The sequence below is a fragment of the Oncorhynchus tshawytscha genome, linkage group LG20 (genome assembly GCF_018296145.1).
Source record: "Oncorhynchus tshawytscha isolate Ot180627B linkage group LG20, Otsh_v2.0, whole genome shotgun sequence".
Taxonomy (NCBI): Eukaryota; Metazoa; Chordata; class Actinopteri; order Salmoniformes; family Salmonidae; genus Oncorhynchus; species Oncorhynchus tshawytscha.
This window is the reverse complement of record NC_056448.1, coordinates 13169935-13196275: the sequence shown is the minus strand read 5'-3', so window position 1 is coordinate 13196275 and position 26341 is coordinate 13169935. Positions and strand designations below refer to the sequence as shown.

Below are 26341 nucleotides of genomic sequence, written 5' to 3'. Positions count from 1 at the left end.
AGTAACAATAGCAAATGGCATCGGTAAATATTTACGGTTAGACAAATCCATAGTAGGCACAGGAGTCTATTGTCAGGTTAAAGCCGGTGAATATGCTAAGGCTTTAATACCGTTACATTTAACAATCTTTAGTTAAATGTTTTTAGTATTTCTGAAATAACATGTAAAAGTCCTCTATATTACAATATAAAAATAATTGTAAGGCATGGCATCAAGAGTCATTTGGAGCATTTACTCAGAGCATAGTAAATAAATACAAATGAACCAAAATAAATACACAGAAAATGCAGAGATAATGCCTACCTAGTAGTACTATAGTACTACAAACATAACCTATCAAGCTACAGTACCACAGTGAAATCCCGTAAAATAAAAAGTATTGTTTGCACAAGCTAGTAAATCAGTAAGACTTTTCCTCCATAAGGAATAGCCTAGATAACAGATTAGTTTCCCCGACAACGTCTACATATCTTCACAGAAACAAACATTGACTCCGGCTCTTGTAGAAATAAAGTGGCATTGCATTTTACCGCCAAAAATCCACACACACAAAAACACTTCATCCTCATCACTCCAAAAATCTGACAGACGCAATCAAACATGCCCATTGCTTGTTGATTTTGGCTGCTTCTTACGCGCTTTGGTGTTTAAACAGGAATCAGGAAGAGAAAACACACAAAAAAACAGACATAAAAGGGGCGAGACATCCTGTCAGGTGCAGAAAAGTTCAGGATTCTCATACAGTTGGTGCGGGGACTTTCAGATTCAACAGTAATGATCTTCCCATAGTCTGTCCTGGTGTATTTCAGTGTTTAATACACTGTATATCAGTGTTTCACAGTCAAAGTCAGAGCTGGGTGATGGCCTGGCCCCTGGCCTCTGTGGTTGTGATGTACTGGGAGGGGACACCTGTCGGTCCACCAGGGGCTGTCCAGTGCTGGGGCCAGTCAGCTCACAGTCAGAGTGGTTAAAGGTACCCAGAGACTCCAGGCTGAAGCCCTCCTCCCTCATCTCCTCCCATAGGCTCCCTGAAAGACAGAAACAAACACATTATCACCAGTCTTCACCATTACGGTCTGTTTTAAACTATCTGTTTTGATAAACGTGATCAACAAATATGGCATTTTGATTTTAAACATACGGTAACATCCCTCCTATCCTCATCAGAACCCACCGGAAAACTCCATGACACTGGAGTCTAGAGCGTCCACCTCGGCTGTGACGTCTGGGTGGAGGCTGTACAAGCTGTGGCTAAAGGGGTGTCTGTAGGGCTGCTGCTGGGGGAAGGGGCTGTGGGAGTAGTCTGGGACAGCATGGAGGGGAGGGGTCCGGGCGTGTACAGGGGAGCTGGGTTCTCCTAGGAGGGTGTGATTCTGGGCCTGGAGGTGGAAGGGGAGGGAGGACTGCAGATGTCCAGACAGCGGGGGACCACAGGGCATGGACAGGACACATGTCTTCCTGGGATCACAGGCCTTTCTCCGGCAGCCGTCCGGTCGGTCTGTGATCAGCCTATCCAGCTCATCTGAGAGCCAATACAAGAGCATTAGCTATAAACACTCATCAAGCAATATTATATCATGAATCAGAATGTTGCAATTATTGTCATGTTTCCACTCCCATCATCCCCTGCCAGGTCACACCTGGGTTGGCCATGCTGTGGCGGATGGCAGTCAGGTCCTTGCGTTTCCACTTCTGCATCTCCTCTTCCATCTTGTTGATCTTGGCTGGGTTGAGGGCCCACAGACAGCCCTTACGAGAGGTAGAGGAGGAGCCTCCCTGCTTGTTCTCCTCCTTCTCAAAGCACTTGTTCAGAGACAGGTTGTGTCTCACAGAGTTCTTCCAGCCATCAGGCGCCGTCTGTAGGGTGGAGAACCATACATCAGTAAGACACATTATACTGATCATATACAATGTTGCTGATGTTCCCAAACTTCCACGAGCCCTGACAATCTCAGGTGTGTAAAGCAGTATCTCCCCGCTCCTCACCTTAAAGTAAGGGAAGTGCTCCTTCATGAAGCCGTAGATCTCACTGACAGGAAGGCTGCCTGTCCGGCTGTTCTTCAAGGCCATAGCAATCAGGCAGCTGGCAAAAACCGTCAAATATCATGCATTTTTGCTCACTTCCAATTGTTCTGACCACTAGTCTGCTTTACACACTGTGTTAAAACTGCACAGATTAAATGTCAATGGAAAAAGGAGGGGTCAGTGTGTTAGTGTATCCTACCTGTAGGAGTAGATAGGTTTAGGGAAGGCCTTGGGTTGTTGTAGCAGATCCTGGTTGCTGTGGGGGTTGGTGATGCTCGTGACTGCTGCTTGCTGATCATACAGGTTCTGGTTATGGTAGGAGGTGCTGTTGTACAGGCTGCTGGGGGAATGCTGGGAAAAAGCAAAACAAGAGACCTATTAGGCTGTCTTTGAATCAATTACAAGTGCTAGAAATCCTCTGCATCTCTCTGACATACAGTCTTATGTTCATAAGAGTTCAGAAACACTTCTGAAACAGTCAGTTGATGTGTTACCTGTTGCACAGCCTGAGCTGGGCTGTAGGCCTGCTGGGGGGTGTGGAAGTAGTGGGCTGGAGAGGACTGGTATTCTGAGGCAGGCACAGCACTTCCTGGCAATCCTGCCATCTGAAAGACAAAGACACACAGTAGGAGGGGAAGAACAGTGTTGATTTAAAAAATAACTACAATAATAAGACCCCAAGAAATACTTACATTTCCATTTTGATTGTTGAGGTAGTTCATTCCAATATAAGTGTTTAGCATATTGCTATGTGGAGGGGCCATGGTATTATGTCCTAGTGCTGAACTCATGTTGCTTTGCTGGTCTGAAAAAAAAAAGAATTTGTTTCAGGCCAGGTGTGTATACGTGTTTTTTGGCTTGTGTGTGTGTGTGTGTGTGTGTGTCTGTATTGTGTCTCACCTGTGTGTAGTTCCAGTATGCTGCTCTGGGGTCCTGCGTTGTTGAAGGCCAGTCTGCCTGTGGCCTTCTGCTGCAGCCTGGGTACATCCACGGTGGTTAGCCAGGACAGAGACTGCAGGTCCCCCAGCTCCTCACTCTGTTGGGGCGGCTCAGTGGTCAGTAGCCTGACAGACACACACAATGAGCTGGTTACATCTACTGTAAGGGAGCTACGGGATAAACATATTCCTTATAATGTATATTGCCACTGCCCTCAGCTTATCGAGACAAGAGGTCACCGAAACTTTTGCTAACGTGCTATTCTTCTTTTTTCTCTCGCTTGTATTGAGTTGAAATGTAAAATAAACTGAACAAAACTATAAACGAAACATGCAACAATTTGAAAGATTTGACCGCGTTACAGTTAATTTAAGGGAATCAGTCATTTAAAATAAATTCATTAGGCCCTAATCTATTGATTTCACATGACTGGGAATACAGATATGGATCTGTTGGTCACAGATACATTAAAAACAAAGTAGAGGCTAAGATCAGAAAACCAGTCAGTATCTGATATGACCACTATTTGCCTCATGCAGCGGGACACATCTCCTTCACATAGAGTTGATCAGGCTGTTGACTGTGTCCTTTGGAATGTTGTCCCACTCCTCTTCAATGGCTGTGCAAAGTTTCTGGACATTGGCGGGAACTGGACACGCTGTCTCGGAATGGCCGATTAATTAGGGCCGATTTCAAGTTTTCATAACAATCGGAAAATCGGTATTTTTGGACACCGATTTGGCCATTTAAATTTTTTTATTGTTTTGTTACACCTTTATTTAATCTTTATTTAACTAGGCAAGTTGGTAAAGAACGCATTCTTATTTTCAATGACGGCCTAGGAACGGTGGGTTAACTGCCTTGTTCAGGGGCAGAACGATAGATTTTTACCTTATCAGCCCAGGAATTCAATCTTGCAACCAGTTAACTAGTCTAAAGCTCTAACCACCTGCCTCTCATTGCACTCCACGAGGAGCCTGCCTGTTACGCGAATGCAGTAAGTCAAGGTAAGTTGCTAGCTAGCATTAAAATAGTCCTATAATTCCTATAATAACTACAACCTAAAACGTTTTACCTGGGAATATTGAAGACTCATGTTCAAAGGAACCACCAGCTTTCATATGTTCTCATGTTCTGAGCAAGGAACTTAAACGTTAGCTTTCTTACATGGCACATATTGCACTTTTACTTTCTTCTCCAACACTTTGTTTTTGCATTATTTAAACCAAATTGAACATGTTTCATTATTTATTTGAGGCTAAATTGATTTTATTGATGTATTATATTAAGTTAAAATAAGTGTTCATTCAGTATTGTTGTAATTGTCATTATTACAAATGAATAGAAAAAAAATCGTCCGATTAATCGGTAATGGCTTTTTTGGTCCTCCAATAATCGGTATCGGCGTTGAAAAATCATAATTGGTCGACCTCTACTCTGTTCACAACGTTGACACCAGTAAACTGCTCGCCCAAACAATGCAATACACGTGGTCTGCGGTTGTGAGGCTGGCTGGACGTACTGCCAAATTCTTTAAAATGGTAGAGAAATGAACATTAAATTCTCTGGGAACAGCTCTGGTGGGCATTCCTGCAGTCAGCATGCCAATTGCATGCTCCTTGAAAAAATCTGTGTCATATGACAAAACTGCACATTTTAGACTGGCCTTTTATTGCCCACAGCAAAAGGTGCACCTATGTAATGATCATCAGCTTCTTGATATGCCACATCTGTCAGGTGGATGGATTATCTTGGCGAAGGAGAAATGCTCACTAACAGGAATCTTTTTGTCCATATGGAACATTTCTGGGATATTTTATTTCACCTTATGAAACATGGGACCAACACTTCACATGTTGCGTTTATATTTTTGTTCAGAATAATTTGTGTAAACTAATTTCCAGACACTGAAAAACAAGGTGATGTAACATCTGATGACCACTGATCCTAGTGGTCCATTGGCTGAATCACAATACACAGGGGCACACCCACGGTATTGAAAATGTGGAGTAGGGTCGGCTACACTGTGTGCACATGGTCTGCAACAGTTGGTCTGGCCAATGATTAGTTATTGTGTCCCAAACGACAGTCCCCAGACCAGCGGCACGTGGCTCTATTGTTTCCAGAGGGCTGTTCCTGGATTGTCCCAACCCACTCCACCCCCATGATGACCAAAGCCTGCATTCATCTGGTTGAGTGACAGCTAATTGACAAGTGAGTTAAAGGAGAGCCATCTGCCTCTCTGTCACCAGCAGACCCTCTGCACTACAACCAACCACTCTCTAGTGAAGGGGACTCCCTGAGGGGAGCAATAGCCTGGAAGGCAGGCTTAATGCTGTTGACTCTTCTAAACCAACATTACAATAACATGCATGTTGCATACAAAATGACATCAGTCTGCCTTTACAGCTCCACCCAACACACTGCTATCAGTAGGTAAACTTATTTCTAGTCACATGATAAAAACAACGTGTTGCTTGGAGACTCTGTGTGGGCTGTTTCATACCAACAAGCCAACAAGGGAATGGTTAATAACTATAAGTAATATAATGTGAAAACCCTGTCTACAAACTGGCCATTGAAGTTTGATTGTGGTTAATTTGACAGTTAGGGTTTGGTCAATGTGTTGAATTAACTCCATTGAAAGTAGGCTAATTATAAAAGAGCTGATCTGGGTTTCAATCAATGGGCCATAGGCTATGAGTTAAGAAACTAGGTAATAAGCATAAGAAATTAGACTACAGTGAGAACATTACAATAAAGTCACATTAATGTGGGAACAGAATATCCAGCATGATAAAAGTGACTGGAGTTCATTCGATGACAATTTGACTGCAAACAATCTCCAAACTTGATTGCTTGAAAAGTCACTAAACATAAAATCAGAAAAAACACCAACCTTTTTGAGGGAAACATCCATGTAACTGTGCCACAAATAATACCGCTCAATTTAGCTTAGCACAAAATAATGATTCCTTCTGAGGTTAAACTCCCTTCACTCAACAACAATGTCGCTAGGGGAACTCCAAACAAACACAATGTGAAGGCTAGAGACAAGCAGGTCCAGTGCACTGAACAATAACCTAGTTGAAGTGAGCTCTGATTGACAAGGAAAAAGGCTGTACTCGAACTTGTATAAAGGGGTGTTCGATGTGTCCACCCCCTTCGATTACCAGTACAAATTAGAAAGGCATTGAGGCCAGCCCTTCAAAGTCCCCACAACCAGACCCCCAGGGATATATCTCCCGCTCTCCTCCATTGCCTCAAACAGCAGGACTGAAAACAGAGCTGATGTATTCATTGTAATGTTTTTTTTTGTGTGCATATTGTCACACACACGGGAGAGAGAGAGAGAGAGAGAGAGAGAGAGAGAGAGAGGGGGATCTTAGCAAACCATAACGTTAACATGAACCATCAGGTTTGCCTCCAAGCTTTTCAGAGTTAGCTAGTTAAGACAAGTGACAGCCTGATGATGTGATTAGCTGTCTGTACCTGAAATCATGTGATGAGGTGTGATGATTAACGTTAACGTTACTCCCAGAATTTCTGAGAATCGCTGTCATTCTGGGGGTGGTATCATCTCCTGAAAGATAAATAGCCACCGTTACTGTAGCTAGCTAACGTTAGTTCAAAGATGTTCATTGTTCTATTTGTGGTTAGTTGATAAACATGTCATACTTACAGCTAGCTAGCTAACCACAGAGACACAGCTAGCTTTACATTTAGCTATCCCGCATAGTTACCTGACCCATACCCGACTGTCTAGTTAGTTCGATAAGTTAACGTTGCAAGCTAGCTCCCAACGCCACAACAACACTAGTGTGGGACATGTAGTTAACGTTACGTCACTGCTAGCTAGATATCGGAGATAGCTAGCTGCGTTACATGAAATGCAAACAACTGTGTAAACAACACCTTGCTAACCTGTTTCTGAACGAATCCAAAGGTGTTCATTTCAACTTTAAGTTTGAGTCCATTCATTCACCTTTCAAACTGTTTTTAAAACTCCCTCTTCTGTCACCGACTGTCCTGTGTCGACTACTCTCTGTCGAGGAGCTGTTCATCAGCACCACTGGTCTGGTTCGAATTCCGACCCCGCTCGCTTGCCCGCGCCGTTTGGGCTGCGGCGGGGAGATGGTCGATGAGGCGCGGAGAGGAGGGGCAGTAGCGTCTGTTTTCAGGCTCAATAACAGCAGTGGAATAAACACCAGTGAAAGCAGCAAACAACATTGACAGGTTGGGATGATGCTATTTGAAAGGGGAGGGAATTCAAAAGTGTGCAAATATTAATATTGCTTGTATAAAACATGGTTAGCGTATATGTTGCTCAAATAGGACTAATGACCCTGCTAAACAATGACTTGGGTAGCCTAGGGCTAGGCCAACCTCCCAAATTAATGTATACTTTTTGAATAGTTTTTAGCCGTCCCAATGGAGTGCGCAAATTTATCGTCCTAGTTGCTCTTGAAATGTATTTCCCCCGCAATCATCAGAACTGTTGCACATAGCCTCGTTCCCAGAATGTAATAATCCGAACACACTCTGCCTATAGAGTTGGAAGGTATGGTATGTTATCAACAGCAGCAAGCAGGAAATGATTACTATATATTGCTTGGATCGTAATCAGTATGTTGTAGGCTATACTAGTTTATATCTAGCTGACTAAACTTAACGCCGTGGTGAAGGACGTTTCTAAATTGAGTTCATGTTAAACAGTCGGGAAATGAGAGGGCAATGTTACGCTTCCCGCAAATCTGTCACAATCCAACACATAATTTAGTACTGAGCCGCAAGAAACAGAGAAAGTGGGACAAACATCTCTACTTAGTTGTTTCTTAAATAATCATTCTGGATAGCAATGTCGATCAATGACTAATTTATCGTAAGGTAAATCATGTATGATTGTTCTCATTTTCATTCAAACATAACTTTAAATATATATTTGTAGATGACATAAGAGCCACTAGAATACATACTATGAGTCTCTCTGACACATGAAGGTTAAGCAGGAAAGCCATCATAGTATGGTATGTCCCTCTTACTGCAACACAGGCTGGTGTTGACAACAGCAGTAAGATGCACTGAAAGGACAATAGTTTCATCCCAACATGCCAGATACTGTAGATTCACCATGGCAGTGATGAGTGGTTTGTAATTAGTTAGAATTGTTGCGTTGAGTTTAGTCAGCTAGTTGCTATCAAGAGTTCCAGACAGAAAAGTGTTGACATTACAGTGATCTGTGCCATTTTACAACACCGAGTATGATTCTCTGTATATTGCAATAATATTTTCTCACATTGGCATTTGTCTAGGTCTAGTGCCATTGTGTCTAGTGGTCTCTGTTGAACTGAACAGGGAATGAGGCCAACCTAAAAAAAACAGAAGAAGGAAATTAGGACACCATGACAGCAAGTTTGCAGGGGCTGTTGCATTATGGGTTGTCCATAAATCCAGGTGCTATAGATCATGTTTATAGAGCTGCTCTTACCCTTGTATCAATGTCCCACTTCTCAGCAAGCATTCCTCAACACACAGATGAGCTGGGTTCCTCCTTCTCTGTCCTATCCAGATCAGATTCAGCGTCTATTGACCTGGACTGGACTTGTCAGAACGGCCCGACCAGAAGAATCCTCCTTTTTATGCACATTACACCATGTACATGTTCTCAAAGGTAAGATTTTTGTCATTTGATTGGTCATTAGATTTTCAGTAGAGCATCCTAAACTATTTTTCCATATCTACAACAATAACCTCCACTATCTGTACATTTAAGTGTTACCAGCTCTATCAGCATTATCATATTGTAGCTCAGTCAAATATCTTGCGTATATATTGCGTTTTAGAATACTTTTATTTTATTGCTATCGCATGCATTTGGTCATGGTGTCCTAGCAGAACGTCTCTCGCTCAAAGAACATGGCAGAGATACAGAAGGCTACTACAGCAACCTGGCTAGTGTTGACCTTCAGTGTCGAGCTCCGTCCTCAGTTATCTATTTGCTCCTATAAATAAAGCATTAATTGAATGTTGAGTTGTGTAAGACAAATTGAGCCTGTGCATATTTATTTGTCTATCCTGTGATGCCCTCTGGAGGCAGAGTTGTGCTGTAATTGGTCAGATTGTTTACCCATGATGTTCTGAAAGGTTAAGGGGTCACTGTTTTCCCACAGGCACATGTTACCTAATAGGCTGGTCTAGCTGGTTTTGTGTGTTTGTATTGTTTGGAGAAAGTTGGTGGTTAAGTGCCTTGCTCAAGGGAACAATGCCATACAGCCCTGGTAATTAAACTGGCAACCCTTTGGTTATAGGCCAGCTTCTCTAACCTTGAGACTACTGCCACCACTATTGATGGTGTTAAGGTAGAACAGTGAAATTGCTGTGTATGGGATCGGATATCCCATTTCATTGAATGATAGAATGAGAGTAAGGTCAGAGAGGTTGGATGAGGATGATGACCTTACCGCATGACTGGAGTGGACTCTGATGACTAAGGGATACCTCTTGTACCTCGCATTACAGAGACATAAAGTGTCAGGGGGAAGAGAAAAGGAGTGTTTATGTGTGAGAGAGGGGCCCGGGGGCTGATGTGTGGGTTTAAAAATCGTAGTCCTCAAACTCAGCATGAAATCTGTAATGGGAAAATCAACCCACTGACTCTGGTGTAATTGGATTTTACAGGGACTCGTGCTAATTCAGAGAGCTGTGGGTAGGTAGCACAAAGCTTGATTGGGCTAGACAAGCCATTCCGCAGGCTAAAGGGGCAGGATGTGTGGTGATAGGACATGTGGTGTGATTGTAAGTATATGAGTGGGTGTGTTTGGTAGGGGGCTGCAACAAAGAGAAAATAAACTGTTCAGTAGTCTCTGGGAATGTAAGCGTCTGTAACGTTGACTGGAAAGGTAATAATCCCTTCTGTTCTGATTTGTAGCAGTGGTTGCTTTTAAAAAGCTATGTGGCTTTAAAATATAACTTCTTTGCTGTGAATGTCTCCTCTCTGTTTAATCAGTGTGGCTGTAATGCAAGATGCCTTCGTTAGTGTTTACAGGATGCTCGACTTTAAATTTTAAACAGTTGGAATGAGAGGGCAATGTTACGCTTCCTACAAATCTGTCACAATCCAACACATCACTTAGTACTGAGCCAATAGAGAAGGTGGGACATACATCTCTACTTTGTTTTTTCTTAAATAATCATTCTGGATAGCAATGTCGATCAATGACTAATTTATGGTTAGGTAAATCATGTATGATTGTTCTCTTTTTCATTCAAACATAACTTTAAATATATATTTGTAGATGACATAAGAGCCACTAGAATACATAATATGAGTCTCTCTGACACATGAAGGTTAAGCAGGAAAGCCATCATAGTATGGTATGTCCCTCATACTGCAGCACAGGCTGGTGTTGACAGCAGCAGTAAGATGCACTGAAAGGACAATAGTCTCATCCCAACAGGCCCGATACTGTTGCTTCACCATGGCAGTGATGAGTGGTTTGTAATTAGTCAGAATTGTATCTGCCTAATCAAAGATCAGTAACACAATACCTGTGCTGTAATTTTGTGCGAGGAGGAGGATGAGGAGCTTGAAGCAGATAGTTTCCGCATCATTGTGTTACACATGCACACACACACACACACACACACACACACACACACACACACACACACACTGGGTCTTTGGACACTCAGGTGAAGTGCTGAATGAGACCTCCCTAGGCTTAATGAATGATTAACTATCTTAGAGCTCTCAGAGCCAACGAGATCATTATGGACCGGACAGGAATGACGCTTTAGCAGAAAGTACTAGTCCACACAGAGGCACTCCCAACTGAACCCCTCCCTTGGTCCCCAGAACCTTGCCAGTTCTGTCAGAGGGACAGTGGAAAGCGGAGGTAGAGCAGTGTGACGGTGAAGTGATACGGTCAAAGGGACATACCTGCATCTGAGTCGTCAGAGGCTAAAAGTGACTCTAGAATGTGAGTGCTTCTCGGTTGCTAGCCCCAGGACGAGAGTCCACCTCTACTGCGTACTTGATTTGGATTCTATCTGATCCATTACAAGACCGATTCAACCATGACTCACATGGCTTTGGAGATGAGTGAGGTAATACTGCGGTGTGTTTTTCTTTGTGTGTCTGTGGAGCCCTGGTTCTAAATTGCGTCCTTTGTCCTGATCTTGTCCACATTCTGATTGTGCCCACATTTGTTTGGCAGGTGTATTCAATCTAAAGACACATTGTGATCAGATCATCCTGCCCACCTCCAGAGGTAGTCAGACACACATTGTGTCTGGATATCTTATAATTGTAGACAGATCTGGACAGAGAAACCATTTAAATCTTAATTTTTCCACCTTCGAAAATCATTGACAATAAATAAAAAAGTATTATTTTGAAAGAATAGCTGTGAAATCATTTGCATAAAGGAAAGGGACCAGGAATTCTGGTATCAATGCAAACATAGTGCAGACACATTTCTGGAAATGTGGCACAGTCGGAATGTAGACAAGATCAGGAAAAAGGACCCATGTTAGCACAAGGTATAAACGAGGCTTTTGTTTATCCTCTGTTTAGAACAACATATTAATAAGGTCTTATATACAAAATAGATTTTTCCCCAATGCTATGAAGACCACCACCTAAAGCTTCTACCTTTGCCAGACTTTGAAAGAAATATATAATAGCAATACATATACAGTATTCATATTGTTTTATCCAATATCTATAATTGAAGCTATATAAAGGCAGCATTGTATGAAGAGATACAGAACCGTGACACTCGGGTTTCTCTAGACACCTGGAGCCCCCTAAACGTGTGTTTGTTTCCCTGAGTGATGTGATGTGTGGTGTCAGTCAGTGGCCCATGCACGAGCAGTGCTATCTGTTTCAGGAGCCTAACGGCCACTTTGTGACAGAGTAACAGGATCCTGTGCCATAGTGGAGAGCCTGGGACAATGGGCCGGCCTCTCGGGTGATGGCCGCTGGGTCAGATAGGCTTTCCTGTTCCGTTTTAGCCTGCCATCAAATTTAGGTATCTTGTTGCTCATTTTCCGCTTTTGCAAGTGTCATCCTTTTCTCTCCACATCCTTTTCCATTCTTTGTGTGTGTTATCACCTGTTTCAGTCTCCTTTCTACTCCCATCAACCTCTCTTTTAAAAAGAGTCCTATGTACCATTACCACGAGATGCCACTGTTTCCTAGATTACAGTAGAACTGTGTTGTGCAAGTGTATCTATCTGTGTGTGTGTGTGTGTGTATTCTTATGTATGAATTTACATGGATTGTGTCCTTGGGCCATGCTGGTTGGCCATCTCATGACGACCTGGTGTTATCTTCTCATCTGCCGAGTGTTCTCCGTTTTTCAGCTCAGATTCCCCCTGAATGGCTGTAATCTCTGCCTTGCGCTCTGAGGCGTACCACCGGCCTGCCCAGCCTGATGCCAACAGAGCATCAACAATGGGCAGAGTGCCAGAATCAGGCCTGGCATGCAACCTGACCACTCTGAGCCATTGTCTCTGTTCAGTATTTTAGGCCTGGTACAGGGTGGTCAGGTGTAGCAGGCAATGTGCAACCTTGATGTCACATTGGAAGGAACCTTGGCATTAGAGGACATAATACGAAATAGTGAATTTAATGCTTATAATTTGATGTTTTTTCCGTTGTCAGTGATTTAGAGTGTGTCAAACACAAATGCCTAGAGAAACTCTTTCTCGCTCACGCACAGAATGGAATGTCAAGACATTTTCCCTTTCAGTGTGGATAAGAAGGCTCCAGTTCCCATGTTGGTGCTAAGAAGGGGAGAAAGGAAGGGTTGATCCTCATCGCCCCCTTCTGTATTGTCAGATTGATTCTGACATCTCAAATAGGGCGCCTTCAATGATATTGTTCACTTGTCTCATTGGTTTAACTTGATGATGGGCTGGGAGGAGATTGGAGGGAGGGATGGTGGAGTGGAAGAGAGTGCAAAATAAAGAGTGTCTTGGAGGTGGGAGAAATCAAGCCCCCACCCTGTCCACATCCATTACCCAGTTATCCTCTTTCCTTGAGGATCGGAATAACAATTCAATAGTAATGAAATCAGACTTAAAATTAGTTTCCATGTTTTTTTCCCCCTCATGATAACTATAGGTGTCATAGTCCAACACAAGTCTGAGACCTTACTTCTCCTTAAAGTCTGTTCCTTGTCTTACGAAGGACTTGTTTTTGGGGTTCACAGATTAGACAAATACACCTCCCCCCCTCCACCAACCCTCACCCACATCCCCTGTTCGCTCTCTCTATTGCTCCATCGTTGCCCCCAGCATTGCCCCCCTTGCATTAAATAGGCCAAATCTCTTTTGTGTTTTGACTGCTGAGTGTGAAATTGACTATGACGTTGAATGTGTTCTAATGAATAATTACTGAGTAGATATACTGGCTGAATGTGTGTAATGGATTGCTAGGCTGCTCTTTAAAACATGTTCCACCAACTTTTTATTCACACGACCAAAAATGCTTCTCACATGCAAGAGAGAGGAGGGGCATTGTGTGATCATTTTCTACAAATTATTATCTTTTTATGGATGTTTTCTCAACTTCACAGAAAATTGAAAAAGCCTTTTTTTTTTTGCAGTTCAGGGAAAAAGTACTATAGGTTTTCAGTGTTGCAGGGCTGGCAACCATGTAAGCTGTGGCCTGTTGCTGTGCCGGGATACTCTGCCGGGTTGCTCTGCCAGGCTTGGGACAGGGTGGGAGAATGGGGGTTGGAAGAGGAGGGTGTTTTTTTAATCAGAGGACTGGATTGAAGATGTTTTTAGCACTTCTGTGCCTAGTTTTAGGCAGCTTTAGCGATATCCCACTGGGCATAAACTGGTTGAATCAACGTTGTTTCCACGTCATTTCAACAAAAGAAATCAATGTGATGATGTTGAATAAATGTGGAAAACTGACTGGATTTTCAAAAAGTAATCAGTGTTAAAAGGGAATTTAGTCTTTTCTTCACCCACCTTTTAACCTAAATCCAATGGCATGGTGACATTTTTGGTTGATTTCACGTTGAATTCACGTTCGTTGTTGTCAACCAAATGTAAATCAAAACTAGACGGTGGGATATGTCTTCAGGTAGCATGGTGTGGGCCTGGGTGTGAGCCTCTGGATCTCAAATGAACTTTTAACTCATGCCCAGACATTTACCAAACGGCTCCTAGTAAACGATTCACTGTAGCTCACTGAAGCTTAGAAGATAGGCATGAAGTACAGTCACCTCCGAAATGATTGGCACTCTTGATAAAGATGAGCAAAAAAACTGTATAAAGGAAATCATACAAATACTGAGCTATGTTGTATGCTAAAAAAAAAAGAAAATTATACTATTTTATACTAATACAATTGCTCAAAGAGATTGTGTTTAACTAGTAATATTTGTTTCTCTCAAGAAGATAATGGTCAGAATTATTGGCACCCGTGTTTTCAATACTCCTGCACCTTCCCCTTGTGAGGATAACGGCACTGAGCCTTTTTCTAAAATATTTTATGAGATTGGAGGAGATCTTAGACCATTCCTTCATATCAGATCCTTGATATCCTTCGTCTGTGCTTATGGATTGCCCTTTTCAATTCATACCACAGGTTTTCAATGGGGTTCCATTCCGTAGACTGAGAAGGCCTTCCCTAGGGAAATGGTATCAGGAAACCACAATGAAAACAATTAAAAAAGTGATGAATCACCTTATGTGTTGGTGCCCTTGGCCCATCTTCCACCTTGTAACTGGGATTGGTAGTGTTGCTTTCCTGTAAGACGGGCTGAAAATAGCCCTGTTTCCCCTATAAATAAGAGTCCGGGGGGAGATTGCTATCCAGTGCTTTGCTGAGCAGGACAAGGGGGTCATTTAGTGGAAAGGGATTTGGAGAGAGAGAGTTAGAACAGTTCAGTCATCACTACATATAGCTGTCTTTCCCACCTTTATGTCATAAATAAGTAAGCTAACAGTTTTATTCAAGACTTAGTAAGTAATAAAGGTATACATGTGACTCCACACACACACACACACACACACACACACACACACACACACACACACACACACACACACACACACACACAATCACTTCTGCTTCCTTTCTCGCTCACTTTTAGCCATTATTGATGGCTTCCTATTGGTGGAAATGGAGGGGGCAATATGTCAATGTTTCCTGCCATACTGTTCTTTCCCTAAATAAACCCAGATGTTCAGTATAAAAAGGGATTGAAGCTCACAGCAGTCTGATACAGAAGACTTTCTTTCACTCAAGGTAGGGACTTACTTTGAAAATCTTTGTAAAGAAAAATATATATTAAACTACATTTTGTGTATGGCAGTGTTTGAGTTGTACATTTAAAAATTGCCGTCACCATGAGGGTGGATTGTTGTGGGTATCGATTACGATACCATGGGACCAGGTTAACTTGGCACTGTTGTATGCCAAACCGGTGGAGCGTTGAAATATTCTGGACAGTACTTTCATAGCACTGTAATTAAGGAGCACAGATCTGACTGATAATGTTACCTGATGCATATTGCGGCCCTAGAGCTCATTTGTTTGGGACACAAAACTTCAGCAACAATTGCATTCCATGCCGGTAAACCTTTGCCTTCTGTTTAGTATATACATTATGGAAGCACAATAGCATTGTACATGACACACTCATGTTCTAAGCTGTCAAAGGGATAGCATTATTTGCATTTCTAGGAGTTGATTACAGTGCAACATCTTTGGAGTTGGTATGTGTGTTTTGACCCTGCTGTTGGGGTAAATTACAGGGCGGAGTCTGCCCTATAGTTGTGTGGGGAGGGGGACGTGTGTATCCTCTTAAACAGTGACAAGAGACTGATTGCTCCTTGAGGAACATGGAAGTAGATTAGATAGGGATCCCTAAACTGACCTGCTATCTGTGCTGAGAGGATGTGGTCAAGGCCACCACACACTGAGTGGAAGTGGATGGAGGGCCAGAGATGAGGACAGATTGACAGTAAAATAACTGGTGTAGGGCGAGATTGTCTGTGTGTGACAGTGAGCACCGCATGGCACGGCGTCATACCTGACGGATGCAGATAACTACAAGGAAAACAGGACACAGTGGAACAGGACACATGAAAACCCTTAAACATGTGGTGTGTATCTGAAAATAATACAGCCAATACGTTATTTTGTAAGATGTGGAACATCTCAACTGGTTTGTCGTAAATAAACGTTTACAGCTGTCATGTCTTGATGAGATTTGTGACTGTGTTGTTGGGTTGTGCTTCCGGGGCATTTTCACAGCTATAAGATATCAATGTAACCATCCTGGACCCTTTCTCTGATTGGTCAGAGCCTGGAGGAGCGCTGTAACCGGATCCTCCGGGACATGGAGGGCTCCCTTACGGCCCGGGATCGGGTGGGCATCCAGGATTTCGTTTTGCTGGACGCCTACACAAGTGAGAGTGCCGTCCTGGACAACTTGAGGAAACGCTTCAACGAGAACCTCATTTACGTGAGTCTATCACCTACACAGTCCAGAGGTATCACATAGCCTTCCTTTCAGCCAGAAAGCCACCCTACCTCAAGATGCCAGGGAGAACACAGTGTTCCTCCTCTAATTGAACTGGCACTTTGCTCTGCTGAAACAGCAGCTACCGTGCTGTAACTACAGCCACAGGGTGAGCTACCTTACTTTCTGTAAGGTCAGGTCTGATAATTACTCATACTGTGGATAACAAGCACAGCACATTCTCGTTGCAACCATGCAGTGAGGCATCCATCTCTCTTTCAATTCTAATACATTTCCCACAGACCTACATTGGTACGCTCTTAGTGTCAGTGAACCCCTACAAAGAGCTGGGAATCTACACCAAGAAGCAGATGGATATTTACATGGGCGTCAACTTTTTTGAGCTTCCACCCCACATGTAAGTTGCATTTGTGTACGTGTGTAAGTGCTGCCCATCTATATCCATCAGCAGTATTACTGAACCTCTACATTGCCCTCCCTTTCAGCTACGCCCTGGCAGACAATGTCTACCGCACCATGTTAACAGAGACCAACAACCACTTCATCTTGATCTCAGGGGAGAGTGGAGCAGGAAAGACGGAGGCCTCCAAGAAGATCCTGCAGTTCTACGCTGTGAGCTGCCCCAGTACCAAACTGCTGGACAACGTCCGAGACCGACTGCTGCTGTCCAACCCTGTGCTCGAGGTGAATACCACAGTGAAGCAAATATGACATGAAAAATTAACATTGTTTGCACACTGCCATTTACAAATACAATGACTGGTAATACAGTCTATACCTCTCTAAGGCTTTCGGAAATGCCAAAACCCTGAAGAATGACAACTCAAGCCGCTTTGGGAAGTACATGGATATTCAGTTTGATCACATGGTAAGAGTCAAGACGTTGAGCACAGCATTCCCATATTAAAACATCAGAGGAACATCAAACATCAGCACGTCAATCACTGTTATATCTTTAATAATCTAGGGGGGAGCTGTTGGTGGCCACATCCTCAGTTATCTACTGGAGAAGTCCCGGGTGGTGCATCAGAACCATGGAGAGAGAAGCTTCCACATCTTCTACCAGCTAGTGGAGGGAGGAGAGGAGGACCTGCTACGCTGGCTGGGTCTGGAGAGGAACTGTCAGCGCTACAGTTACCTGGTACAGGTGGGAGAGGTAATCTATCAACACTACAGTTACCTGATACAGGTAGGAGAGGTAACCTATCAACACTACAGTTACCTGGTACAGGTGGGAGAGGTAATCTATCAACACTACAGTTACCTGATACAGGTAGGAGAGGTAACCTATCAACACTACAGTTACCTGATACAGGTAGGAGAGGTAACCTATCAACACTACAGTTACCTGGTACAGGTAGGAGAGGTAACCTATCAACACTACAGTTACCTGGTACAGGTAGGAGAGGTAACCTATCAACACTACAGTTACCTGGTACAGGTAGGAGAGGTAACCTATCAACACTACAGTTACCTGATACAGGTAGGAGAGGTAACCTATCAACACTACAGTTACCTGGTAACAGGTAGGTAGAGGGTAACCTATCAACACTACAGTTACCTGATACAGGTAGGAGAGGTAACCTATCAACACTACAGTTACCTGGTACAGGTAGGAGAGGTAACCTATCAACACTACAGATACCTGGTACAGGTAGGAGAGGTAACCTATCAACACTACAGTTACCTGGTACAGGTGGGAGAGGTAACCTATCAACACTACAGTTACCTGGTACAGGTGGGAGAGGTAACCTATCAACACTACAGTTACCTGGTACAGGTAGGAGAGGTAACCTATCAACACTACAGTTACCTGGTACAGGTAGGAGAGGTAACCTATCAACACTACAGTTACCTGGTACAGGTGGGAGAGGTAACCTATCAACACTACAGTTACCTGGTACAGGTAGGAGAGGTAACCTATCAACACTACAGTTACCTGGTACAGGTGGGAGAGGTAACCTATCAACACTACAGTTACCTGGTACAGGTAGGAGAGGTAACCTATCAACACTACAGTTACCTGGTACAGGTGGGAGAGGTAACCTATCAACACTACAGTTACCTGGTACAGGTAGGAGAGGTAACCTATCAACACTACAGTTACCTGGTACAGGTAGGAGAGGTAACCTATCAACACTACAGTTACCTGGTACAGGTAGGAGAGGTAACCTATCAACACTACAGTTACCTGGTACAGGTAGGAGAGGTAACCTATCAACACTACAGTTACCTGGTACAGGTGGGAGAGGTAACCTATCAACACTACAGTTACCTGGTACAGGTAGGTAGAGGTAACCTATCAACACTACAGTTACCTGGTACAGGTAGGAGAGGTAACCTATCAACACTACAGTTACCTGGTACAGGTAGGAGAGGTAACCTATCAACACTACAGTTACCTGGTACAGGTGGGAGAGGTAACCTATCAACACTACAGTTACCTGGTACAGGTAGGAGAGGTAACCTATCAACACTACAGTTACCTGGTACAGGTGGGAGAGGTAACCTATCAACACTACAGTTACCTGGTACAGGTGGGAGAGGTAACCTATCAACACTACAGTTACCTGGTACAGGTAGGAGAGGTAACCTATCAACACTACAGTTACCTGGTACAGGTGGGAGAGGTAACCTATCAACACTACAGTTACCTGATACAGGTAGGAGAGGTAACCTATCAACACTACAGATACCTGGTGCAGGTAGGAGAGGTAACCTATCAACACTACAGTTACCTGATACAGGTAGGAGAGGTAACCTATCAACACTACAGTTACCTGGTACAGGTAGGAGAGGTAACCTATCAACACTACAGTTACCTGGTACAGGTAGGAGAGGTAACCTATCAACACTACAGTTACCTGATACAGGTGGGAGAGGTAACCTATCAACACTACAGTTACCTGATACAGGTAGGAGAGGTAACCTATCAACACTACAGATACCTGGTGCAGGTAGGAGAGGTAACCTATCAACACTACAGTTACCTGGTACAGGTGGGAGAGGTAACCTATCAACACTACAGTTACCTGATACAGGTAGGAGAGGTAACCTATCAACACTACAGTTACCTGGTACAGGTAGGAGAGGTAACCTATCAACACTACAGTTACCTGGTACAGGTAGGAGAGGTAACCTATCAACACTACAGTTACCTGGTACAGGTAGGAGAGGTAACCTATCAACACTACAGTTACCTGGTACAGGTGGGAGAGGTAACCTATCAACACTACAGTTACCTGGTACAGGTAGGAGAGGTAACCTATCAACACTACAGTTACCTGGTACAGGTGGGAGAGGTAACCTATCAACACTACAGTTACCTGGTACAGGTAGGAGAGGTAACCTATCAACACTACAGTTACCTGGTACAGGTGGGAGAGGTAACCTATCAACACTACAGGTATTAAAGAGACAAAGAATCAGTGATTCCATGGAGTGGTCTATCATCATCTGGATATTATCTCCTGTCTTACCCAGGGGGAATGTGCCAAAGTCAGCTCAGTCAACGACAAGAGTGACTGGAAGACGGTACGGAAAGCCCTCAGTGTCATAGAGTTCAGTGAGAGCAATATAGAGGTGAGTCCTAATCTCTCTACACTACCAAAACACTACCATCAGATACTGAAAGGTGAACAGAACATATCATTTGTCATAAAAAAAAACCATATCACTTATGACCAGCGTCTTCTCTTGCCCATGATGTAGAGCCTGTTTGCAATCATTGCTAGCGTACTTCACCTGGGAAATGTTACGTTTGTGGCTGACTCACAGGGATACGCCACTCTCAACAACAGTCCGGAGATACATTGGCTGTCCAAGGTGAGACACCTCTGACGGCAAACTACACACTAATGGACAGTCACTCTATTTAGCAGTACTCATACCACAGAAAACTATCGAAGTACTCTCCCTTTTCAGACATTATGGCAACTTTTCAGATGAAGTGAAATCCCTTTTCAGACATTATGGCAACTTTTCAGATGAAGTGAAATCCCTTTTCAGACATTATGGCAACTTTTCAGATGAAGTGAAATCCCTTTTCAGACATTATGGCAACTTTTCAGATGAAGTTGAAATCCCTTTTCAATTAGAGTATTTGGTGATGTGTGATTGGTTGTTTCTCTGCTGTGTAGTTGCTGGGCATTCCTGCACAGGTGATACAGGTGGGTTTGACACACAGGAAGATTGAGGCCCGATCAGAAGAGGTGAGGAGGATGCTACTGTTTTGGGCTCATTCATAGAACTTCATGCCATCACAGTAAATGTGCAACCTGTCTCTTGAAAATCAATCTCTGTGGTTTGTCTTGTGCTGGTCAGGTGCTCAGTCCCTTCACCGTTGACCAGGCAGTATATGCCAAGGACGCTCTAGCCAAAGCCATCTATGGCCGCACCTTCACCTGGCTGGTCAACGAGCTCAATGAGTCTTTAGCAAACAAGGTGAGTGGCCTTTTTCAGTGGTCCACCAATAAGAGTGATGTCGTCCCAGTCCAAAACGACATCTAACCAATCATGACGCGGCTAAGAAGTATAGGATATACAGTAAGTAGTAAGACAGTAATATAGGAGGCTGACTGGTATTGTGCATCCATGTAGGATTCCTCCAGGAAGACCGTGATTGGTCTGCTTGACATCTATGGGTTTGAGGTCTTCAGTGTGAACAGGTGAGAGAAGACACAGTCGGTCAGCACCTGTTGTATTCGGCGCATGTGACAAAAGTAATTTGACCCGATAGTGAATTTTAGAGTGTGAAAGGACGAGCCTAATGACTTGTCTCTGTATGTTTAAGCTTTGAGCAGTTCTGCATCAACTACTGTAATGAGAAACTGCAGCAGCTCTTTATCCAGCTGACCCTGAAGTCAGAGCAGGAGGAGTACGAGATGGAGGGGATTGAAGTAAACACTCCTCCTCTACTCAAATCTATGTTTGGACTTAGCTACAAAACTGATGTAATGGGCTACACAGCTTCATGTTTTGTATTGTTGTTTTTTCAGTGGGAGTCAGTGCCATACTTCAACAACAAGATCATCTGTGACCTGGTGGAGGAGAAATTCAAAGGCATCATTTCAGTGCTAGTATGTAGATACTGTAGACTTGACTGGCTGACTGACAGACTCGCAGTCAGACTGAAATGTCGTCAGACAGACACGATAGCTTTGGATTGGTTTTGTGCTCATGTTCGGTCTCCTTTCCACTAGGACGAGGAGTGTCTACGTCCGGGAGAGGCCACAGACATGACCTTCCTGGAGAAGCTGGAGGAGAAGATGGGAGGTCACGCCCATTTCGTCACGTGAGTGAGGCAGTGTTGGGATACTGCAGCACAGTAATACATTTCTAACAAGAACTATTAGATAAAGCTGAGCTCCCCCAACTGACAGCTGAGGATGGAGGGGTCACGGTCTGCCTCTGTAACACCTGACTAGAACATCCTCTTCTCTCTGTCCACATCCTGCAGACACAAGCTGGCTGACCAGAAGACCCGGAAGACTCTGGAACGAGGAGACTTCCGCCTCTTACACTACGCAGGGGAAGTCACATACAGTGTGGTCGGTGAGAGATGAGTTCCACAACGTAATATACCCAAGCACTCTGCCCTTTCCTCTCACTGTTTCTGTACACCGCTCTCCATATTTGTCTCTCTAATGTGTCTCTTTGATATGGTTTCAGTAAGCCGAATATGCCCCAAGAGTCGCCCCCCAGTTCTCCTCACTTTCTGTCTCACTGACAGAAAGTGTTACCAGTCTTTATCTGTTATTTACTCTCAACTATACCTTTCTGTTTTCCAGGATTCCTGGACAAAAATAATGATCTCCTGTACAGGAACATTAAAGAGGTAAGTGTGCCCAGGGCTCTCGCTGGCACTGTTGTGGTCCGGAATTTACATCCTGCCAAGTGCTGTATTATTCATTGTTAAGCACACCTGTGAATTATAGAGGAGATGATTGTTAAGCATTGCTTTGGGATAGACTGACAGGACTGTTAAGAGGGAGAACTGTGGGAGTGTTTGTTTGACTGCCTCTTGGTTTTGAAAAGAAGCCGGTTCTTTATCTTTCATCCTGAGAGATTTAACGGAGAGATTTTCCACCTTCAGGTTATGCGCCAGTCTAAGAATGCCATTGTTAAACACTGCTTTCCCAGCACTGAGCCGGACAGCAAGAAGAGACCTGAAACAGTAAAGAGACGTTCTGTTGACACATGATCCACCAAAGTGAATTAGAAACATACCCATCCTTTACTGTTGTGTGTATGGTGTTCTGACCTTGCCATAAGCTTGCATGTTAATCCCCTGTCTTCTCAGGTGGCCACTCAGTTTAAGAGCAGTCTGGTAGGCCTGACTGAGATCCTCATGTCTAAAGAGCCCTGGTACGTCCGCTGTATGAAGCCTAATGAAGGCAAGCAGCCAGGTGAGGCCTCATCTATAAACCGTAACGTACATCTATGGTAGTCTATTTGACTAAGCACCACACATATGTATACTCAGTATAGCCATTACACCAAAATGGACTTGGACTAATGGACTTGACCTATGCATGCCCTACAAAGTATTACTTGGCTCATTCATTCACAGTGCATGACCTGATGCCTGTAGCCTTGTGACCTCGCGCAGGGCTCTTTGACGATGTGTTGGTGAGACACCAGGTGAAGTACCTGGGGCTGATGGAGCACCTGAGGGTCAGACGGGCCGGCTTCGCTTACCGCCGGAGATATGAGATCTTCCTGCAGAGGTAAATACAACCTGAACTCCAAAGTTCTGTAGATAGTGTGCAATTGCTCTGTCCAGCACACCCTGCTCTGATACATGGCTGCCTTACAGTATGTAGATCTGATGCTCTCTAAACAATATATTTAACATGGGTGTTTCCTGTTGTCCCTGCCAGGTACAAGCCCCTGTGTCCAGACACCTGGCCTAACTGGAAAGGTACAGCCGCAGAGGGGGTGGAGTGCCTGGTCAAGCACCTGGGCTACAAGCCTGATGAGTACAAGATGGGAAGGTGAGGTGCTCTCCAGGATTATACATTTGGGTTCACCTGGCGACACAACAGTCTGGCTGTTTCTCACTGGCTTGTCTTTCATGATACAAAAAAGGACCAAGATCTTCATCCGCCATCCCAGGACTCTGTTTGCCACCGAAGACGCCTTTGAGGTCTGCAAGCATGAGCTGGGTGGGTCCTGGCTCTAGCTTAAGTCTTTCAAACAACGGATCACAGACCACTACAAAAATTCAGGAATTGGATTGTTATATGGTGTTGGGATTATTTCAAAGAAAATGAACCTATTTGCCTATGAAGTTAGGTTCTACGTGTGTCTCTTTATGTTACAGCTACAAGGATCCAAGCAAAGTACAAAGGCTACAGAGTGAAGGGAGACTACATGAGACAGAGACAAGCAGGTAACTGCTGAACGAGACACAACAGGCCTCTACTTTTGACTGCCTTGGAACTAGTATAACAAATATGACGTATAAGCCGATAACTCTTTCAGCTTGTGTTGTCTTGTTAGCTACAAAGATTGAGACATGCTGGAGAGGCATGAAGGCCAGGAGAGAGAGGGAGAAGAGAGCCTGGGCTGTTAAGGTCATTAAGAGGTAAGAGACAAACATCTGAAGGTATCTCCAAAGACAAAGGTCCAACATCTACCACGCACAATGAAACGACATAACGCTCACCAATCAAATCTCTTGTACTTATATTTTGTAGGTTCATCAAGGGCTTCATGACTAGAAATCAGCCAGCCTGTGTTGACAACACAGACTACCTGGCATTTGTCAGGCAAAACTACCTCACACGGCTCAAGGAGAATCTACCCAAAACAGTTGTGGACAAGAACACATGGCTAACCCCACCTCCCATTATGCAGGAGGTGAGTCGCAGTAGGGAATTGACTTTACTTGAATACTTGCGCTAACCTCGTTCTGCACGCCTGTGCGTCATGGTATGAGTATGCTGTACACTTATTACATACATTTGTACTTGTAGGCCTCACAGATGTTGAGGAAACTTTACACCCGGCACATGGTACGGAGGTATGTACAAGGAATCATGACAGAGCGGAAAGCACAGGTAGGCCTACCCTACAAGCTAGGGTGCTTTAATGCATATTTGTACTGCATTTAACTATAGGGGTAGCCTCACTGATCACTTAATATATCTCTACTGTGTTTGCTTACCCCATGTACAGTTACAAATCAAAGGATTGACCAGTTCCATATTCAAAGGAACAAAAGAGAACTACCCTCACAGTGTGGGAATACCATTCGTGGACACCAGGATAAGTAAGGCATAGGCCTTATGCTGATGAATTATGTGCCCCATTGTGCACCTCTTATAAAGCAACAATGAAAATGATTTATGTCATTTGACCAGTTGCATTGTTATCTGGTCAGGTGAGGAAGACATCCACATTAAAGTCTACCAGATGATTAGGCAAGAACGCATCAAGGTAAACACACGGAGCGAAATAAGCTATGTCAGAGTTCAAATCAACTTTAATGTTCAAATGAAAGTAAGCCCCATACCTTCCCACAGTACAGTGTTCCTGTGGTGAAGTACGACAGGAATGGCTTCAGGCCACGTTTCAGACAGCTGATCTACACTGGAAGTGCAGCCTACCTGGTGGAGGAGGCCAAGATCAAACAGCGGGTGGAGTTCAACAACCTCAAAGGTTAGCACCACTGAGTGGAATAAAGCTGACTAGATGTGTGTGCAAGTGTCAAGTTTTTCCTCTCTCAATGGAATAGTCCGCGTGTGTATACTGTGTTAATTCAACCACTGTTCTAAAGTATCCGGGTGGTGTGTGTTCTTCCAGGTGTGTCAGTCAGCACCCTGAGTGACAACTTCCTGATCCTCCATGTCCAATGTGAGGATATCAAGCAAAAGGTTGGCTGCCCAAAAATCTTTTCATTGATGTGCACAAATGTATTTAAATGTTTTATTATGCTTTGCACCAGTTATTTTCTGAATGGTATATAGAACTATAAAATGTGCATTTCCATTGTTGCATTTTCTATTTGCTCAGGGGGACCTGGTGCTGCAGTGTGACTACCTGTTTGAGGCCTTGACCAAGTTGTGTCTGGTGGCCAACAAGCACAATTTTATCAAAGTAGTCCAGGGCAGGTAAGACCTGTGTTCAACTTGTAACTTGGTCTTAAAAAAACAACTGTCACCAAAAGTATTAACGTAATGTTATATATTATGTCTGTGCTCATTTGCAGTGTAAAGTTTGACATCCAGCCTGGCAGAGAGGGGTTTGTTGACTTCAAGAGTGGCCAGGAGACAATGATTTACAGAGCAAAGAATGGCCATCTGATGGTGGTGAGTATGAAACTAAAGACTGTGTGGCCATTCAATTCTCAAAATGAACAAATACATTTTCTAAACTATTATTAACAGTAGGCTAGGACATAAACACTTCTCTTATATTTACCCAGGAATCAACTCGAACAAAGTCCCGGGCAATGATACAAAATTGAACTGGATCCAATAATCAGATTCTACAAAGTTTTAGGCATCTTGGGACTTAAATCATGAATGAGAACCTGCATCCTCTCAATAAGGGTTGGACATAATGAAATGAATTGAAATCTCAACAAACGGTTCATACTGTGGAGGAAACTCCAAAGGAATGACTACTGATGCTCTACTCTGATGAAAACTTCACCGGTTATTAAGCTATACATCACATGCATGGGCTCAGTTGTGACTTATCAAGCAAAGCGGTCATTATAATAGGGCTCATTTGTAAAATATGGTTTTGCTTTAGGTATATTTTCCCTAGATGTCCCATTTTATAGCGATATAAGCAACATGGTTAAATCATTCAAACATTTTGTGATTTTGAAGCCATACTTTTTATACTTTCTCACA

General features: G+C 43.6%; 2 protein-coding genes across 7 annotated transcripts; one reads left to right on the top strand and one right to left on the bottom strand.

Annotated features, from left to right (window-relative positions):
- Positions 1-217: 217 nt before the first annotated feature.
- On the bottom strand, positions 218-7075 carry LOC112219456 (forkhead box protein N4-like). Of its 3 annotated transcripts, none has more exons than XM_024380717.2 (10): positions 6950-7075; positions 6457-6547; positions 2926-3089; positions 2718-2830; positions 2520-2630; positions 2225-2376; positions 1987-2083; positions 1641-1857; positions 1175-1522; positions 218-1028 (listed from the first exon to the last, which is right to left on the bottom strand). In XM_024380717.2, exons 1-10 carry the CDS (start codon positions 7026-7028, stop codon positions 766-768), a joined length of 1635 nt encoding a protein of 544 aa, XP_024236485.1. In that variant the 5' UTR covers positions 7029-7075; the 3' UTR covers positions 218-765. The 3 variants fall into 3 exon arrangements, with proteins under 3 accessions (XP_024236485.1, XP_024236486.1, XP_024236487.1); XM_024380718.2 differs by having other exon boundaries at positions 6889-7072; XM_024380719.2 differs by lacking the exons at positions 6457-6547; positions 6950-7075 and adding an exon at positions 5864-6214.
- Positions 7076-7116: 41 nt separating this feature from the next.
- On the top strand, positions 7117-26281 carry myo1hb (myosin IHb). 4 transcript variants are annotated; one of them, XM_042302201.1, is made up of 33 exons: positions 7117-7200; positions 8534-8635; positions 16296-16457; positions 16757-16872; positions 16961-17159; positions 17263-17343; positions 17443-17631; positions 19959-20057; positions 20187-20300; positions 20615-20686; positions 20799-20918; positions 21075-21142; positions 21268-21373; positions 21473-21553; positions 21677-21768; positions 21934-22028; positions 22265-22311; positions 22570-22650; positions 22777-22882; positions 23086-23203; positions 23357-23470; positions 23565-23641; positions 23800-23868; positions 23979-24063; positions 24176-24338; positions 24455-24538; positions 24657-24750; positions 24862-24917; positions 25004-25139; positions 25284-25354; positions 25494-25591; positions 25690-25789; positions 25906-26281. In XM_042302201.1, the coding sequence occupies exons 2-33, from the start codon at positions 8618-8620 to the stop codon at positions 25945-25947; spliced, it is 3153 nt and encodes a 1050-aa protein (XP_042158135.1). In that variant the 5' UTR covers positions 7117-7200; positions 8534-8617; the 3' UTR covers positions 25948-26281. The 4 variants fall into 4 exon arrangements, with proteins under 4 accessions (XP_042158135.1, XP_042158136.1, XP_042158138.1 ...); XM_042302202.1 differs by lacking the exon at positions 7117-7200 and having other exon boundaries at positions 8517-8635; XM_042302204.1 differs by lacking the exons at positions 7117-7200; positions 8534-8635 and adding an exon at positions 9791-9863.
- Positions 26282-26341: the final 60 nt, after the last annotated feature.